The sequence below is a fragment of the Cnephaeus nilssonii genome (genome assembly GCF_951640355.1).
Source record: "Cnephaeus nilssonii genome assembly, chromosome: 4".
NCBI lineage: Eukaryota > Metazoa > Chordata > Mammalia > Chiroptera > Vespertilionidae > Cnephaeus > Cnephaeus nilssonii.
In genome coordinates this window covers 70659470-70679931 of record NC_137075.1, presented here as the reverse complement: position 1 = coordinate 70679931, position 20462 = coordinate 70659470, and the positions used below count along the sequence as shown (strand labels likewise).

The 20462-nt window shown below is 40.6% G+C and overlaps 1 protein-coding gene across 1 annotated transcript in view; it reads right to left on the bottom strand.

Annotated features, from left to right (window-relative positions):
* Nucleotides 1-20462, bottom strand: part of GPR137C (G protein-coupled receptor 137C) — a gene marked incomplete at its 5' end in the record, with an annotated part of 55504 nt that overhangs the window by 11397 nt on the left and 23645 nt on the right. Inside the window, 2 exons of the mRNA XM_079767643.1 lie at nucleotides 15727-15955; nucleotides 17388-17431. Coding sequence (XP_079623769.1) covers nucleotides 15727-15955; nucleotides 17388-17431 — 273 coding nt within the window. The remainder of the gene's footprint in view (nucleotides 1-15726; nucleotides 15956-17387; nucleotides 17432-20462) is intronic.

Here is a 20462-nt window from a genome sequence, read left to right as displayed (position 1 = left end):
TACTGGTGTACAAGATGACGCTCCAACCAGCTGAACCACACCAGCCAGGGTGATGGAAAAATATTTATTGCCCTAGTCCAGTGGTTGGCAAACTCATTAGTCAGCAGAGCCAAATATCAACAGTACAACGACTGAAATTTCTTTCGAGAGCGGAAAACCGACTTCTGCTCATGGGCCACGAAGTTTCAATCGCACTGTACGTGCGCGCCCGCACCTGGTATTTTGTGGAAGAGCCACACTCAAGGGGCCAAAGAGCCGCATGTGGCTTGCGAGCCGCAGTTTGCCAACCACTGCCCTAGTCGGTTTGGCTCAAGGGATAGAGTGTCGGCCTGCAGACTGAAGGGTCCGGGTTTGATTCCAGTCAAGGGCACATGCCTGGGTTGCAGGCACGTGCAGGAGGCAGCCAATTGATGATTCCCTCTTATCATTGATGTTTCTGTCTCTCTCTCCCTCTCTGAAATCAATAAAAATATCTTTAAAAATATTATTAAATATCGACCCTAGAGTGTATTTATTTAATACTCTGTGATGAGATGAAATGTGCACTTAAAACAATTCCGCTACATACTGAAGTAAACTGGAAGAAAAGCACTTAGATGATTGACTTATAAGCTGAACTAGCCACTGTTTTTCATGGAACACCATGTTTTACTCAACAGCTAACTATGGCCAATAAATAATGGTTATTCAGACTTGGTTACTGGGGACACATTTTTATTTATTTATATAATTTTTTCAGGGGAGAGCACAAATGCTGTGTCCGTCTCCCCCTTCCCCCCCCCCCCGATTATGCAGGCAACTTTCCCATATTTGGGGAAATCCAAGGGATCAGCAAATTTGGAGTGTAATGGATAAGCCTCGCCCTGGGAAAACCACCTTCATGATCATGGTATCTCCCCAGTCAGGCATGGGCACACATTTAAAAATAAATAAATGAAATGAGCCTGTTGCTTTAAAGAAAACATCTGACAATATTTATTGCAATGATGAAATATGAACTTTCAAGTGAAAATTAGAAGTTTTGAAAAGTTGTAAGCACTTGCATCCACTATAAGACTGGAAGCTTCCCAAAACTTAAACATTCTTCTAATGAGACAGGTAGTGATATTAACAAATGTCATTTGGGATATTTTCAATGAAATGAATCAACATTTTGAAGATCTGTGACCACTCTTTTCCAATGATCAATGCATGATGTTACAAAATCATTTAAAGTGCAAGGTAGACTAATGGAGAGTACAAAAAGTTCACTAACATTGTTTTAGATTCCATGTGGCAACTAACCTTTAAGAAAACTCCACTTCAGAGGTTTGGTGTATTAAAGAAGAATATCCACAATTATCTGAAAAGGCTATTAAAATTCTCCATTTTCCCACTACATGTACTAGTATGTGTGAGGAAGGATTTTTTTCATATACTTCAACCTAAACAACATATCACAACAGATTGGGCACAAACGACATGAAAATCCAGCTGTCCTCTATTGCCAGACATTAAAGGGATTTGCAAATGTAAAACAATGTCCATCTTCTCACCAGTTTATTTTTGCTTTGGAAAATAGAATTATTTTTCATAAAAACACATTATTCATGTTAGCATATAATGGATTTATTATTGATACTCTAAATTAACAAATAAATATTTTTAGAATTTCTCTAATTTTAGTTCTAATAATGTATACACAGGTAGATTCAATCTATGTAAACAAAAGCTCTTTGGGTTCCTTAATAATTCTTAGTAGTGTAATGGGGTCTTGTGACCAAAAAGTTTGAGAATCACTGCTCTAGAGATTATAATATATATCCTTAACTCTTCAGTATAAGTAATAGTTAATATTATGCCACTTGATATAAAATATAAGAACTTTGCAACCATATAGGTCCATTTAGCCCCATCCTTTATATTATAGTTGTTAAATATTATAGAGAATTATATGTCATATCCACATATGTATGCCTCAGATGATGTTGTAATTTTTGCTTTGTACAGTTATATTTATTTTAAAGAAATTAAGAAATTATATTTACCCACATATTAACTATTTCCTGTGTTCTACATTCCTTCCTGAAGAGCTGAAATTCAAGCTGCTTTTACTTCCCTTCCGTCTGCAGAATTTTCTGAGCATTTCTTATAGTACAGGTCTGATGGTAACCAGCTCTCTTAGTTTTCTTTTATCAGAAGACATTTTATTTCTTCACCATTCTTTAAGAATATTTTCACTGAATATAGATTTCAGAGTTGACATATTTTCTTTCAGCATTTTAAAGATTTGTTTCCATGTCTTCTGGCCTCCATTATTTCTGATGAGAAATGAGTGATCATTTGAGTCAATGTTTTCTTATGTATGGGTCATTTTTCTTTGCTCTCAAGATTTTCTTTTATTTTTGGTTTTAAGCACTTTGACTTTCCAGAACCTAGAGTAGATTATCTTTGTATTTATCCTGATTGGGGTTGTTGAGCTACATGAAAATGTATATTTCTGTCTTTCATCAAAACTGGAAAATTTAGGTCATTATTCTTCAAATATTTTTTCCAACCTCACTTTACCCCTCCTTTTCTTTGGGTATTACAATTATACCACATGATTAGGCCCTGAGACTCTGTTCATTATATTATCATCTTCCCCCGACAACCTTCTCTGTTCTTCAGATTGAATGATTTCTACTGAGTTTAGTTCACTGACTCTTCTTTCATCTCCAATCTGCTGTTAAGCCCAAGTAGTGACTTTTTCATTTTAAATAGTGTATTTTTAACTCTAGAATTTGTGTATTTTTTCAGTTTCCCTACCTCTTGAGATGTCCTATGTATACATTCATCCGAGTATATTTTCCTTTACATCCTTGAGCATATTATAAAACCTTTATCTGATATATGTAATATCTAGGTTATCTGGGCAAGATTGCTTCCAATAATTGTTTTTGAGTTTTGCTTTTTGCTCTTGAATATGAATTAAATTTTTTTCTGTTTCTTCAGATATCGAGTAACATTGGACCATGTTCTGGACCCTGTGAGTAACATGTTTTAGAAACATGGGTTCAGTTCTCTTTCTTAGAAAAGTATTGGGTATTGATTTTCCTCTCTCTCTCTCTCTCTCTCTCTCTCTCTCTCTCACTCTCTCTCTCTCTCTCTCTCTCTCTCTCTCTGGCAAACAACTTGGATAGATTCAAATCCCAGACTGTCTCTCAAGCATGGACAGCAGCTGAAATATCAGTTTAATTTTTTTATCCTTAACTGTGCTGCTTGGAGTCTGTCCTGCACATGTGGAGTTCAGGTATCAGATAAAAATTTGGCATGGTTTGTAATCAGAATTTGGGGTTTCCTCTGTCTGGCTGTCTTCTTCCTGAGATTTCCCACTCACTTTCCATCTGTGGTAGTTACTTGAATTTTGTCTTCTGAATTCTTCAAGCCAAGTAAAACAGCAGGTTGCTCTTCAGGTTTTGGCTGCCCCATGGATGGGACCTTCCCTCAGCCTAGAAGCTGTAAAAAACAGGAAATTCACTCAGTGTCATCTCCTTCTTCTAAGTGGTTGCTCTCCAGTGCCTTCAGTGCTGTTATATTTTGTCCAGAATTTATGCTATCTGTGGAAGGTTGGTCCAATAGAAGCTACTCAGTCATTATCAGAAGCAGACCCTGGCACATATTTTTTTGAAGCCATGTCACAAATGTTATTTCTATTTTGAAATTAAAATGCCAAACTAAGTATCAAAATAAGAAAACAAAGTACTAATTTCAATTAGTAAATTTAAAAATATAGTTTGACAATTATATGGCCTAAACAGTTTAAAAAATAGTTTCATGCTGCTAAAACACAATGAAATTTGCACTCTGGCTCCTAGGGTCTTATCATTACAGAGTAAGTAGATGGCTATTATTGGGTGAACCTTCTGGACAGGGAAAAAAAAAAAATTCTGCTCAGCTGGCGGGGTTCAGTGGTTGAGCATTGACCTATGAACCAGGAGGTTTGATTCCTAGTCGGGGCACATGTCCACGTTGCAGGCTTGATCCCCAGTGGGGTTGTGCACGAGGCACCTGATCAATGATTAGCTCTCATCATTGATGTTTCTATCTCTCTTGAACTCTTCCTTCCTCTCTGAAACCAAAATATTTTTTTTAAAAGGAAAAGAAAGAAAAAAGAAATTGAAAATGCCAAGTGGTCTAGTAAAAGAGTCTAGAGTATAAGGGGAAAGCTACTTGAACTTAGGAGCAGATAAAAGTTATAAACTAAAGGTGTAAAGGATTTTTTGAATAGGGCCAGCAACAGAATAGGAAATAAGACTTGGGATATAAGAACTGGAGTAACAAAGGCAACAAACTAAAGAAGTGCCACAGTTCAAGATGGATAAAGTAAATCCCAGTAACTCAAGAAAGAACACAATATTAGAAAAGTGGCAATCATACCTATTTCTCCACCACCATCCTCCCCAAATTCTGGTTAAGTCATATTTCAGGATGGTGGAAGAGAAGCACTAATAGTATTTTATCTTGTTTCTTTAATTATGGCCTATGTTACTATAAACAACTGCTTTAGTCTTACAGGATCTGCTGGTCTGTGTGAAAGATCAGAAATATAATTTAGTGGAACATTACTGTGTCTCTGCAAGATGCTGTTGCTGCCTCTCATCTCAACAGATTAATTAATATGGATCCAGGGTTGGATGAACATAGGGCAGAAAGGTTTCTGTAGTAATTAAAACTGTTAGGAATTCAGGAGAGAGAGGGAGAGAATGTGTTATTTGCAAATGGCTGGCTGGCTGGGCTGGGAGACAAGCTGATTTTGAGCATCACACAATAATTATTTTACATACTTATCCAGAAATAAAATTGTACATGTCCCTGATCAGAGATATAAGCCTAAAAGCTTAATTTTTATTCCCATCTGTTTTGAGTGGTCTTTCAAACAGATAGTCCCAACTTGCCATTATAAGAAACTAGAGGCCCAGTGCACGAATTCGTGCATGGGTGGGGTCCCTTGGCCTGGCTGGTGATTGAGGCCTATCAGGGGTCTGGCCGGCCGGGAGGAGGGACCCTGGAGGTTGGCCAGCCTGCCCCCTAATTGGAGCCTATGGGAGGGACTGGCCAGCAGGAGGGAAGGACCTGGAGGTTGGCCAACCGGTTGTGGGGGTCAGCCCGCTAGGGGGGCGGGAGGGGCCGCGGGAGTTTGGCCAGCCAGGGGGAGGGGGCGTGGGAGGTTGGCCAGCTGCAGGAGGTTGGCTGTGGGACCACACTGACCACCAGGGGGCAGCTCCTGCATTGAGCGTCTTCCCCCTGGTGGTCAGTGCACATGATAGCAACTGGTCACCGGTCGTTCTGGTCACAACAGTCGCTTAGGCTTTTATATATATAAACTAGGGGCCCGAAGCACAAAATTTGTGCGGGGGGTGGGGGGGCCTTTAGCCCAGCCTGTGCCCTCTTGCAATCTGGGACCCCTCACTCCTAACTGCCCACCTTCTCGCTCCTTACTGCTTGGCTCGCCACTCCTTACCGGCCACCTGCTCGCTCCTTACTACTTGGCTTGCCACTCCTTAGCACTGCTGCGGAGGTGGGAGAGGCTCCCGCCACTGCCACTGCACTCGCCAGCTGTGAGCCTGGCTTCTGGCTGAGCGGTGCTCCCACTGTGGGAGCGCACTGACCACCAGGGGGCAGGTACTGTGTTAAGCATCTGCCCCCTGGTGGTCAGTGTGTGTCATAGCGACCGGTCGTTCTGGTTGTTCCGCCATAACGGTCACTGGGCTTTTATTATATAGATAAGCACCTACCATCAGTGTAAACCTTTTGTGCTGATAAGTTACTTTTCCATTAAAAAATAGATGTCTTGGGGGGAGGGGGAAGGTGACACCTGTAATAGTGCTATTTAAAAAAAGATGTCTTCTATCTATCTATCTATCTATCTATCTATCTATCTATCTATCTAAAAGTATAATATGCAAATTGACCACTGGCGTAACAACCGGTCGGCTATGATGTGCACTGACCACCAGGGGGCATATGCTCAACGCAGAAACTGCCCTCAGCCCGCAGGCTCCGATCACCTGATCAGGGCCTGCTAGGCAACGTCTCGGTCCCTCCCCACAGCAGCAAGCTCCGATTGCCCAATGGGGAACCAAGAACCAGGGGTGGGAGGTGGTGGGGGTGAGTGGCAGTGGACGTGGGCGGTGGGGCCAGCTGCCGGGAAAGATCGGCCCTGATTGCAGGCCAGGCGTAGGAACCCTACCCGTGCAGGAATTTCGTGTGCCGGGCCTCTAGTATTCTTATTTTTTTCTGAAATACATATGAGTACCAGGATAAACATTTTTATCAGTATGCATTTTAATGTTAAAAGTTATATTACAATTCCAATAAAAAGTAAATAAATTCAAATGTACCAAGAAATCATACAAATGAATGAAAGCAAACACCAATAAAAAACTAATGGGAGAAAAAGAGCAGCTGTAACAAATAATCATGTGAATATATATATATCCATTTGTTTACCCTATAAAGAGTTTGTAAAAAAAAACCAAACTCTATAATATTTTGTCTAAGTTAATGAGACACACTTGAAATGCTAACAATAGATAAAAAGTATTGTCTATTATACCCATGCAAATAAAATGAACATTATAGTAATACAGTAGATTTTAGGACAAAAATACCTATAATTAAAAAGGCCATTATATAAGATCCACAATATTTGTTTCAAAAATTTCTAAGAAAAACTTAAATATTAGATGAAATGTTATGTGTCAGAGACATCAACCTTTATCAATGTCTGGGTGGAATGGTATGTAAATAAGGTAGAATCAAGTAAAATTAAAATATTTAAAAGATAAATCTTGGGCTTCAGTGATTCTTAGTCTTTTTTTGGATCACTGTGCCTTTTGAAAATTTGATTATATATATAGAACTTCTCTCCAGATAAATTTTGCCAACAATTTCAGGTATTCAACAACTTCCCGAAGCTACATTACCATCCCCGAGTACACATTAAGATCATATTAGCTAGCCCAGCTGGGTGTGTGTCAACCCAGGAACTAAGAGATCACTGGTTTGATTCCCAGATCAGGGCACATGCCTGGGTTGCAGGCTTGATCCCCAGCAGGGAGTGTACAGGAGGCAGCAGACCAATGATTCTCTCTCATCACTAATGTTTCTATCTCTCTCTCCCTCTCCCTTCCTCTCTGAAATCAATAAAAATATATTTTTAAAAAAGAGATCATAATAGCTAACATTTATAAGCATTTTCCAAGTGCTAGGCATTATACTAAGCACTTTATATACAGTTTCATTTATTTTTTATAACAATGTTATAAGGTAGATACTACTTTTATCCTCATAACAACCTATGAGATCAACACTATCATTATTTCCATTTTATAGATCAGGAGAATGAAGCTTAGAGATGTTGCTATTTGTCTAATGTCACACAGCCAATAAAGAGAGATGAGATTTTTATCCTTATCTCTCTGATCCCAGGTTTCCAACTCTTAATCACTATGATACACAGTCTCTCAATAAGGTCTTTACAAATTAATTTTAAAAATTGATATACCTAAAAAAGATATAAACATATCCAAAAATATATCCAATCCAATTTTTTATTTTTATCACCCACACAGCAAAAGAGAATCTGAAGTAGTTATAGATATACACACACACACACACACACACACAAATTGAACATAGGAATGTGTGTGTGTGGTGGGGAATGAGGGAGATGGTGATAAAAAATTGAGAAGAAACTAGAAGTACAGTCAGAACCAAAAATGGACATCACAAGGTCATCTATGATTGATGAGCCACATAATTGCCGCTGACCAACACAGTAACCAGAGAAAAGAAGGATTTAATCAATAATGTTTTAGTTGGTACTGAATTAGAGAAAAAGATCTTTTCTGGGGAACATTGTGTGGACAATATCCTCAGCAATATTATACAATAACTAGAGGCCCAGTGCACGGATTTATACATGGGGCAGGGGGGGTCCCTCAAGCCTGGCCTGTGCCCTCTTGCAATCCGGGACCCCTCAGGGGATATCCAACTGCCGGTTTAGGCGAGGCCTATGGGGATCAGGCCTAAAATGGCAGTCAGACATCCCCCAAGGACATAGCAGTGTGCCAAGCGGCAGGCAGCCAGGGAGGAGCCCAAGCTGGGGCTGGGTGCCGCGCCATTTGCGCTCATCCTGGCCTGCTGTGCCTGCCACCGCTGCTCAGTAACGCTGCCGTGGAGTCAGGAGAAGCTCCCGCCACTGCAGCTGCACTCGCCAGCCATGAGCCCAGCTTCTGGCTGAGCAGCACTCTCCCTGTGGGAGCACACTGACCACCAGGGTGCAGCTCCTGCGTTGAGCGTCTGCCCCCTTGTGGTCAGTGAACGTCATAGCGACTGGTTGACCAGTCATTCTGGTCATTCGGTTGTAACAGTCACTTAGGCTTTTATATATATAGATGATTTTAAGATAAATATTTTTTACAAGAAATTTCTTACATATTTCTTGATGTATGTTAAAGCATGGTATCAAAGTGTAGGTTGGAAAAGACAACTCTATTCAGGGTACAATGCAGCCTTAGTACAAAACTCTGCAATGATCTGGATTGGGCTGAGGATAAAATGTAGACTAGATAAGGAGGGAAATGGACAGACCATACCTCCTTTAGGTAATCTTTTTGGAAATTAAGTTTTTGAACTTAACAATTGAGGGTTTCTTTTCTCTAACCAGAATCTGGAGGGCAGAAATCTCTACACTGTTTAGTATACCAGATTCATATGCATGGATAATCAAGCAGAGAGTAAAACTGAAAACTTCTTATGGTAGTTAGAAGGCCTGAACAGGACAGATGCCTGAATTTTAGACTTCCCGCCAAAGTGAATTGAAGGAAGAATTATATACAGAGATAATATCTAATTCACACTGATGTGTAAATATGTAATGTTTGAGACAAGTTTGAAATCTAAATAGCAAATGCTCTTTGTTAGCATACCTTATAATAGACAAACATGTAAATTGACCGAACCTCCGCTATGCCCACAGCCAATCAGAGTATGCAAATTAACCCAACAAAGATGGCAGTTAATTTGCATACATAGGCACCCAGCATCCTGGGTACCGGGAACATTCTAGGCACCCAGGTCGCTCTGAGGTAGGCCCTGTGTGGGTCCTGAGCAACCTGGGAAGGGCCTGAGCCAGGGGGTTCCTGGGCAGGGGCGGAGCCAGTGATGGGAGAGAGCTGGGGGGCAGAGCTGGCGATCCGAGGGAGCTGGGAGGTCCCTTCCCAGGCCGCGAGGCTTTAGGCCTTGGCAGGGGCAGAGCCGGCGATTGGAGGGATCTGGGGGCGCCTGCCCAGGCCCCAAGCCTTGGCCAGAGGCTTGGGGCCTGGGCAGGGGTGGAGTCTGTGATCGGAGGGATCTGGGGGGCCCCTGTCCAGGCCCCAAGCCTCGGCCAGAGGCCTTGGTCCTGAGCAGGGACAGAGCCGGAGATCCGAGGGAGCTGGGAGGGCCCTGCCCAGGCCCCGAGGCTTTAGGCCTTGGCAGGGGCGGAGCCGGAGATCAGAGGCAATTGGCAATCAGTGTGAACTACAGAGGAAACACCTTTTCTGACCACTCATTGGCTAAGCTCCCTCAATGCCACTGGTAATATTGTTAGTAACTTGGGTGTAAGAATCCAAAAAGGTGATCTAGGGTTTTTCCACCACACTCCTGGAGAAAAAAACAAAGGTCCACTGCTGGAGGGCTAAGAAATGTCATATCCTGCCCTAGCCGGTTTGGCTCAGTGGATAATGCCTAGGTTTGCCAACCACAGGGTCCGGGTTCAATTCTGATCAAGGGCATGTACCTAGGTTGCAGGCTCCTCCCTGGCTGGGGCCCAGGTCAGGGCTCATGCAGGAGGCAACCAATCAAAGTGTTCCTCTCACTTGGATGTTTCTCTCTGTCTTTCTCTTTCTCTTCCACATTCTCTAAAAATCAATGGAAACATATCCTCAGGTGAGGATAAAAAAAATATAAAGAAAGAAATGTCATATCCTATGAAAGACACATCTTGAAAATGCCTAAATAAAGTTGTCATTTTTTCATGGTGAAGGGACTGGAGTCCGTGTTGATGAAAACACCTTGGTGGCTGCAGTGACTGGCAGTGGCTGCAGCAGCAGGGTGATGGGACTGGTGCCTTCCCCTGATCAGCCTGGTCGCCTCCCACAAAGGGAGGCCAGACTGCGGCTTAGGCCCGCTCCCCATGGACATCAGTAGGACATCACCTGAGGGCTCCCAGTATGTGAGAGGGGGCAGGCTGGGCTGAGGGCCCCGCTCCCAGTGCACGAGTTTTGTGCACCAGGCCCCTAGTTGTTAAATAAGAATATAAATAAGAATATAACAAGATTATAGAGAGCTGCCAAAGCAGTACTTGAGAACACATACTGCTCTAAATACCTTTATTAGTTTACAAAATAATACATTAAACATCTACATAAGAACATAAACATGGTATAAAGTAACCTTAAATATGTAAGAAAATAAAAAAATGAAAGAGCAGAAATAAGCTATTCAAATTGTCAATAACATATTTATTTTTTATTTAATAAATCTTTATTGTTCAGATTATTACAATTGTTCCTCTTTTTTCCCCCCATAGCTCCCTTCTACCCGGTTCCCACCCCACCCTCTGCCCTTACCTCCCCCCACTGTCCTCATCCATAGGTGTACGATTTTTGTCCAGTCTCTTCCCACACCCCCCCACACTACTTTCCCCCCGAGAATTGTCAGTCCACTCCCTTTCTATGCCCCTGATTCTATTATATTCATCAGTTTATTCTGTTCATCAGGTTTTTCATTCACTTGATTTTTTAGATTCACTTGTTGATAGATATGTATTTGTTCATAATTTTTATCTTTACCTTTTTCTTCTTCTTCCTCTTCTTAAAGAATACCTTTCAGCATTTCATATAATACTGGTTTGGTGGTGATGAACTCCTTTAACTTTTTCTTATCTGTGAAGCTCTTTATCGGACCTTCAATTCTGAATGATAGCTTTGCTGGGTAGAGTACTCTTGGTTGTAGGTTCTTGCTATTCATCACTTTGAATACTTCTTGCCACTCCCGTCTGGCCTGCATAGTTTCTGTTGAGAAATCAGCTGACAATTGTATGGGTGCTCCCTGGTAGGTAACTAATTGTTTTTCTCTTGCTGCTTTTAATATTCTCTTTGTCTTTTGCTCTTGGCATTTTAATTATGATGTGTCTTGGTGTGGTCCTCTTTGGATTCCTTTTGTTTGGGGTTCTGTGCGCTTCCTGGACTTGTAAGTCTATTTCTTTCACCAGGTGGGGCAAGTTTTCTGTCATTATTTCTTCAAATAGGTTTTCAGTATCTTGCTCTCTCTCTTCTTCTGGCACCCCCATAATTCGGATGTTGGTATGCCTGAAGTTGTCCCAGAGGCTCCTTACACTATCTTCATATTTTTGGATTTTTTCTTTTCTGGTTGGGTGTTTTTTGCTTCTTTGTATTTCAAATCTTTGACTTGATTCTTGCGATCCTCTTGTCTGCTGTTGGATCTCTGTAGATTATTTTTTATTTCAGTCAGTGTATGCTTAATTTCTAGTTGGTCCTTTTTCATATCCTCAAGGGTCTCACTAAATTTATCGGCCTTTTCTAGGAAATTCTTGAAAAACCTTATAACCATGGTTTTGAACTCTAAATCCAGTCGTTTGCTTTCCTCTATTTCTTTCATTTGTGACCTGTTTCTGTGTCTCCGCATTTTGGCTGCTTCCCTGAGTTAATAGAGTGGCTTTGTGTGTTAGGTGTCCTATAGGGCCCAGTGGCTCAGCCTCCCCAGTTACCTGAGGTGGACACGCTTGGTGCACCCCTTTTTGGGCTGTGTGCACAGTCTTGTGTAGTTAAGCCTTGATTGTTGTTGGTATCACTGGGAGGAATTGACCTCCAGGCAAACTGGCTGTGAGGATCAGCTGTGTCTATGCTGGGAGAACTTCTGTGCTGGAGACAGTCTTATAAGACAAGACTTGCAAAAGCCACTGTGCTTAGCTTGGATGGAGCAGAGTCTGAGGGCGGAGCAGACAGCATTGGCTTCCCGTCAGCCCTGCCCTAAGAGGCCCCTGAGTCTCAGTGTCCCGCTTTAATCGCTGCAAGCACCTCTGAGAGAAAGCCGCCCTCGAGTTTTGCCCGCTGCCAGACAGTCCAGTTTCTTCCCGAATGAGTCTGGGTTCCCAGAGTCTCGCCTGGAACTGGGGTTCAGCGCAGTCGGGAGCTTTTGTCTCCCTCCCGATTAAGAAAGCCAGCCGCGTGCTCAGTTGCCTGTCCTCTCTGCGTGCACGTCTCTGTACCTCTGCCCTCTGCAGCTCCTCTGAGTCTCAGCTCCTCTGAGTCTCTTTCCTCTTTCCTTCTAGTTGTAGAATTTCCACTCAGCCAGCCTTCCTGTGGTTCTGGATGATGTCCGTTTTGTCTTTTAGTTGTAGTTTTGAAATTGTTGTGCGAGGCAGCAGTTTAGGTGTTACCTATGCCGCCATCTTGGTTTCCTCAATAACTTATATTTAAAAAGCAAGTTAGAGTTGCTAGTTTGAAAAAGGGAACCAAATCATATTAGTTCTGTTCTAGTTGGTAAAATCCTATCTATTAAAAGAGTAATATGCAAATTGATCGTCACTCCAAGATACAAGATGGCCGCCCCCATGTGGTCAAAGATGGCTGCCCCCATGTGGACACAAGATGGCTGCCACAAGATGGCCAGCAGGGGAGAGCAGTTGTGGGCAATTAGGGGTGACCAGGCCAGAAGAGGAGGGCAGTTCGGGGAGACCCAGGCCTGCAGGGGAGGACAGTTGGGGGGGGGGGAACCCAGGCCTGCAGGGGAGGGCAGCTGTGGGGGTCCAGGCCTCCAGGGGAGGGCAGTTGGGGGGGCAGGCCTGCAGGGGAGGGCAGTTAGGGGTGACCAGACTGGCAGGGGAGGGCAGTTAGGGGCAATCGGGCCGGCCAGGGAGCAGTTAGGCGTCGATCAGGCTGGCAGGGGAGTGGTTAAGGGGTGATCAGGCTGGCAGGCAGAAGCGGTTAGGGGCATCAGGCAGAGGCAGGTGAGCCGCTGGGAGTCAGCAGTCCTGGATTGTGAGAGGGATCGGGCCTAAACGGGTGGTCGGACATCCCTCAAGGGGTCCCAGATTGGAGAGGGTGCAGGCTGGGCTTAGGGACACTGCCCCCCCCTACCCCCCATGCACGAATTTCGTGCACCGGGCCTCTAGTAATAAAGTAAAAATTTAAGAGAATTCAGATAGAGTGGTATTTCTCAATTTTATTTTGGAGATGAAGAAGCATTCCTAAAAAGGGGAAACATTAGAGTTATGCCTTTAAAGCTAGGTAAGATAAGGACAAATAGGTAGAGAGCACTGGGAGGGGAAAATGGCATTCCTGGAAGATGAAATAGCCTAAGGGTAGAGACAGGAAAGTATACTATGTGACATTTACAAATAAGGTAGGTCAGATTTGCTTAAGACAAATTATGGAGGATTTCATTATCACTGAATATGTAGAAGGAAGAAGGAATAAAATGAGAAAAACAGAAGACCCAAGTCTGAGCTTTAAGGAAATGCTCTTAGGGATACCAGGAAACAGTATCAGCGTGAAAGAAGAGAAGGAACATGGCTCAACAGACATTTGTTGATTGAATCAAAGAAATGGCCATTACTGTAACTGTTATAGAAGTAAAAAAACAAAACCGAGCTTAGTGATTTTACAAGAAGAATGTGAAAGCAAGATGATGTATTCTTTAAATAAAGAAGTTTATGTCCTAACAGTACAATATAATACAAATAATCCAGTATCTTATATTTACCTTTATAGGTATGTATTTGAACATGTCTCTGTAATGTTCCTAGAGAATTCTGAATCCATGCACCTTTTAAATTTAACCCTTTGCACTTGCTTGCTTTTTTCTCGATTCCTGCTACCGATGGTAACCGTGTCGAGTCACACTCGACATCCGAGTGCAAAAGGTTAAGAGTTTAAAAAAATAATAAAATGAATACCATTTACATGATAGTTAGAGGAAGATGTCTGAAATAATTCTGGAGGAGTTATCAGATGAACTTTTCTTCTCAGATCGGCAATTTTACTATATTCAGAGAACTATCTATTTCAAAGCAAGTAAAACCAAACTTAGAAAAAGTTGTTTGGATCAGAAAAGAAGCCCTTTAAAGTCAACCACATCTATTTATGCTGTATCACTAGAGAAGCAAGACATATGCATTCTATGGTGATGTTATTATATTAAGTGAGGGTGCTATTGCTACACCAAAAGATTATGTACCAAAATAGTAACCATTATTTTTAACACTTAAACTGAAGCCAGAATTAGCTAAAATACTTACATTTAGGAACTTTTAGAACATAAGTTGAACAAAATAATTTTCCATGTAAGGTGAATAGGTTTGAAAGTTTAAGTTTAGTCTCTTCTCCCTTCCCCACACCCTTTCTTTCTCTCTTCGTAAACAATATTATATACTAGTATATACTACAGGCCCAGTGCACGAATTCATGCACGGGTGGGGGTCCAGCTGGTCCACTCTGATGGGGGCCCATTGGGCCGGACTGGTGGGAGGGAGGGGCCACAGGCAGTTTGCTGGCCGGCCCCTCTCCTGATCGGGGTGTTGGGGGCCGATCAGGGGCTGGGCCGGCCAGGGGCGGGCTGATTGGGGCCCGGATCAGGTCGGTTGGCTGCTGCAATGCGCGTCACAGCCACCGGTCATTCCGGTCATTCTGGTCGTTGCGTCATTCCGGTCGCTGGGCTTATATAAATATAGATTTCTATATTTATTCTGCATTCAACTGATATATATTTAAAAAGTCAAATGAAAGTCTCCACCTAAATTTAAAGACAAGTTGACTACCATACATTTAATTATAATACCTGACTTTACTAGGACTACATTAAGGATAACAACAATATGGAAGTCTAAAAATATTTCAGAGAACTGTTCTGTTTAGGACACTATCTTGCTTATTTTAAGTGAATAGACAATAATGCCAAATGAGATCAAATTCGTTTACATGTATAAACTCACATCCCAATAACACACATCTACACCCCCATATCCAATGCCACACATACACTGTGATGACTGATTCATGGCTCACCCACAATGTTAATCAACAACAATAGAAACTTCCAGGGTTCTTTGTTAATGGGCTAGCATTTGGTTTCTGTTTGCTGATCCGCAGTATAAGGGAGAATGAAGGCATTTATATATTTAGTTACATGATTAACTGTTACAAATATCATAGGGACTTCATATTGTGGGGTGAAAGAACATTTTCTAAACCTTAATACAAATAAACACCACTTTACCAGTATGGAATCTTAACACTGCTAACCCAAGGGTATGTAGACATAATATGGTAATTGATGGCCATACTGCCACCCCTACAGAGTAAATACTAAATTATTACTGTGGCTTTATGTGTTAGATTATTTGTGATACATTAATATAAATTTTGGTTTATTTCATTTAATTAGCCTTCAATGCAAAAGACATAAATCATAGAAAATATAACATGCTTAGTATAAGCTTTATAAAAATCATCGGTTAGTGAAATGCCAAGTTTTGAATACTTTTTAACTTCTTGTGACCATTCCTTCATGCTCAAAAATGTTCCCAACATTCAGAATTCTTGAAAAAATATATAAACTTCCCATTAAAATATGCTTCATATGATGATAACTTGAAGTTAGATTTATTTTAAATGAAAATTTAAGAAATATACTTACCTTTGATTCGAGGTAGACATTTGCTGATGACATTTTTGTAATTTTGCATATATAACTAACTAAAGAGATGGCACAAAGAATAAACAAGCTATCATTAATTAACGCTCGAACAAACACAGTCCATTTCAACTGATTTTCTGGGACATCTCCATGGACTAGCATTGCACAAGTCAAGTTCACCACTAAAAAGATAAGGCTTGCCAATATAAAGCCCAAATGCAATAGAATTCTGAAAGAAAAAGAAATGAGTTTATTAGAAATTTATAAAATGAATGAGAAATTAAATTTATTAGTGTGTTACTTTAGGTACAATTATTCCTTCAGTTTGTAATTTCGTTAAATACAAATTTAATAATCACTCAGTTACTTGAGCTATTGATGTTATAAAATTAGTATCTAAAGCATTTTAAAATAGCATTAGATTTTAAAGCATTAATTTAAAAATAATCTCATGTGGACTTGAATTCAATTGCCTCTACCAGGAAGAATGTAGGATTATTTTAACACTAATTCAAGCAATCCTGAATTTTTCATTTTTATAACTACTAAGCATATTTTCATTGATCTTTCCATTCCAAGAATTACCAGGCTTTTATAATTTATTTGGAAAATTAATAAACCACCTAAATTTAAAGTGATTACTAATATTAATTTTAAGAGGTAAGGGAAATATGTTTTAGACAATATTTAATTTTATGAACTTCTGAATATCATAGCAAACATTACTTTCAAACATGACTAAAGAACATAAAGACAGTAGAGTTTCAAGCACTTATCAACACCTCCTCTTCTTACAAAGTTGCATATATACTATGCATACAGAGAAACTCTGAAAATTAAATGCTTAAAAACTTACCCCTAAGAAAAATTAGACCACCTCATAAAAACTCTTTAGGTAAGGTGTGGCTATCTACATCAAGTAGCTGTAATAGCTATCTATATGAAAGCAATCCCAGTTCATTTATACCCCAAAGTAATATGATCCAGAAATTTATTTGGCATACTAATATCTTTTATTTTGGATCTCTTTCAATAGTGGAAGTCATAAATCGTTGTCAGCTTTTGGCTATAGTTTATGCATGGTAAATTGAAGGTAATGTGTAAAGTAATCTATAACAAGCGATGTTTGTCAAGTGAACATGCAAAGCACAAAGATTTTAGTTTGAGAAGTTTAGATATTAATATTCTCTCAGATTGAATAATAAATATAATAATCAGATAGTTTTAAATCTAAAATAGATCTTGAAATTATTAATATACTCTGGGGATTATAGCACTTTAGGAAACCAAAGCATAGAGATGTTAAATGAGTTGCATAGTTACCAAGTGTCCTGGCTTGAATTTTTGAGGGAAAAATTAGTTACTTCATGCAATTATATAATACATTCTTTTCCCAAACAGCATAATCTAACTTTAGTGTTTGTGGACCCTATGAAACCTCATTGGACATCTGAAGCAGGATAGTAGGAGAGCAGCAAAAATAGGTATTAGGCAGCAATATGGCTGAAGAGAAAGTACTGTGGGTTATTCAATTCACTTCCTATGAACTAATCTAATTTGATTTTCTATAAAACTGCTAAGGCACCCTTAACCACCATGCCCTTCAACCTTGAGAAGTCCACTGTGAGTAAAATTTCAACCTTGCTATTCATGAAACTTACTTGTGTTTGTCAAGTTCAGTGGCACATCTGACTTTACATATAACCTATAAAGAGAGTATAGAAAAAAGTTTTGAAAACGTGTAATAGAAAATTCTTAAATTTGTTTTGATTTTGTATTTCAAAATGATACAACTACAAGTAACAACAGATAACAAGTAAAATTCAAAGTTAATAGTAGAACTACCATGAAATAAAAATAGGCAGGTTTTCCAAGGCTTAAGACAATAAATTAAGAATTTTTTCTTGTAGGCTTAAATTTCTGTGTTTAAAAATGTAAACAGAATTAATTCAGTTTAAACATGTATTAAGCTTATATTATGAGGCGGACATTATGCTGAATGGCTTGTCACTGATTCTGAACTTCATTGTATTACTCATACTTTGCCCTAAAATGGGACTGCTTACTATAGGACTATGGCTGAGTGTTCTACAAAGATTATTTCCCCTAAGATGCAGTGAAGTAGTAAAAGGAAACAAAGGACCAAAAAATTAACACAAGGATAATGAGCAAATACCATCCTATATAATAAAACCCTAATATGCAAATCGACTAAACATGAAATGACCCGTCACTATGCTGCACACTGACCACCAGGGGGCAGATGCTAAATGCAGGAGCTGCCCCCCGGTGGTCAGTGCACTCCCACAGGGTGAGCGCTGCTCAGCTAGAAGCCAAGCTCACGGCTGGCGAGCGGCGGGCGCAGCGGTGGTGGGAGCCTCTCCCACCTCTGTGGCAGTGCTAAGGACTCTGTGGGGAGTGCACCTAAGCCAGCAGTCGGACATCCCCCAAAGGGTCCCAGACTGCGAGAGGGCGCAGGCCAGACTGAGGGACCCTCCCCCAGTGCACGAATGTTGTGCACCGGGCCTCTAGTATCTAGTATACTTCCTTCCTTTACAAAGCCTTGCAAACAGCAGATCCTCAAATACTTGTTAAACAAAGTAAAGCAGGTAGGTAAGAATTTAAAATAAACATGGAAAATTTTGAGAGCATAGTGTGGAAGGTTCCTTACTACTGAGTTTGTACTTTATTATTTAGATAATGGAAAGATATTGAAGGTTCTTATGTAGGCACTCTAAAATATGGGATTTCATTAATCTGATATCAATGTAAAGGCTACTAGAAAGGAACTACAGACTAGAAGAGGGAAGACCATTGATAAAAGAGAATTGAAATAGGGTATCAACTCCGGGAGCCTGGAAAGAGAGAGGAAAGTATAAAATATTATAAAGAAAAATAGTGTAAGAATTTGCTAACTTACCGATTTCATTAAAAAATAGTTACTGAGTATACACTATGAAAGGTTCCATGGATTCACAATATAGTAATTGTATCTGCTCTTAAGGAGCTCAAGTATATGGAAGAAGTAGAAAAAACCATCTATTTTGACATCTTGTGCTATCAATGCAAAAGTTGTGATCGCAATATCTACAAAGGGAGAAATACAAATTCAATCCAGGAAATGGTAAGAGGTAACAGGAAAGGAGAAAGACTGTGTAAAGGGTGAAGAAAAGAGAGATGGGCAAGGGAGAGAGACCTAAAAATCAGATTAGTCATAGAAAACAGTTGAGCAGTTTAGCTGTAAAACAAAGAAAATATAGCCCTTGTTAAATTCTGCAAAAAGTAAATAATGATTAAAAAAACTGCCATTGATTGGGTTACTAGTATGTCACTGGTACCTTGGAGAAAACTGCTCCATGAATATTGCACGTTTCTGTATGGTCCAGGTCTTTTGAGTGAAGGGGCTTGCATAACAAACTTCCTTGAAAACTAGAGATAATGTCTACTTGAAGGTCAGTGGGAAGATTTGCTTCTTGACCAGTAAGTATAATGAAGATAGAGAACATTTCCCGCCCTGGAGACATTCCAGGGGAGTAGTCTTCTTCTCCCTTCTTGGTGAAAATTTGCTTACCTTCCAAAGGCAAGATAAGGTGTGCCTGTCTGTCTCTCTTCCTTATTTTGGAGTTCCCTTCCTGTAATACACCCTGCTGCATGCACAGGTGACATCTGGCTCTCGCTATATTGCCTTATAGTAATTGGGGCTTAGGATGTGTTGCAAGACATTGCTTTGGTGTTTGTTTGTTTGTTTTTTAACGTTTTTATTGATTCAGAGAGGAAGGGAGAGGGAGGGAGATAGAAACATCAATAATGAGAGAGAACCACCGATTGGCTGCCTCCTGCATGCCCCGCAATGGGGATCAAGCCCAGAACCCAGGCAAGTGCCCTTGTCTGGAATCAAACCTGGTACCCTTCAGTCTCCAGGCCGACGCTCTATCTACTGAACAAAACCAGCCAGGGCCGTGGTTGTTTTTGCCATGAGTAATAAATCGTCTTTTTCTCTGACCCATGGGTCTTGTGTTTTCTGTCAGTATCCTATCCTATATAATAAAAGCCTAGTATGCTAAGTGTCTGTTTGTTGGACTGTTCGACCAGTTGCTATGATGCGCACTGACCACCAGGGGGAAGATGCTACGACTGGTAGGTTAGCTTGCTGCTGGGGTCCGACCGATAAGGACTGGGCAAGACAGGCCGGACACCCCTGGACGAATCCGTGCATCAGGCCAGTTTTGGCCAGATCCCCACAGGCCAGGCTGAGGGACCCCACTGGTACACGAATCCGGGCCTCTAGTATGAATATAAAGCTGTGGCAGGCTAACAAAACTTCAAGTAGAGCAAAATCCCAGACTCCTCAGTTTCTGACTTAATAATCTACTGGTCAGAAATGAATTATAGTACAGAATAGGGAATAAAGCCAGTAATATTTTGAGAACTATGTATGGTGCCAGGTGGGTACTGAAAATGTCATGGGGAACACTATGTAAAGTATATGACTATTAACCACTATGCTGTAGACCTGAAACCAATACAAAATAATATTGAAAGTAAACTGTAATAAAAAAAATGAACCAGAGAGGGTAAAATGATAGAGAGTGGGAGAGAGTAAGGGCGAGTTCAATTGTTAAAGAAGGCTCTAGAAGAGGAAAGTTATGCCTGAAAAGGAAGACACATCCTTCTGAGTAAAGAAGGAAGATTATTGTAAAATAATCTACAAACCTCTTTGTTAAAATAAACTTGGA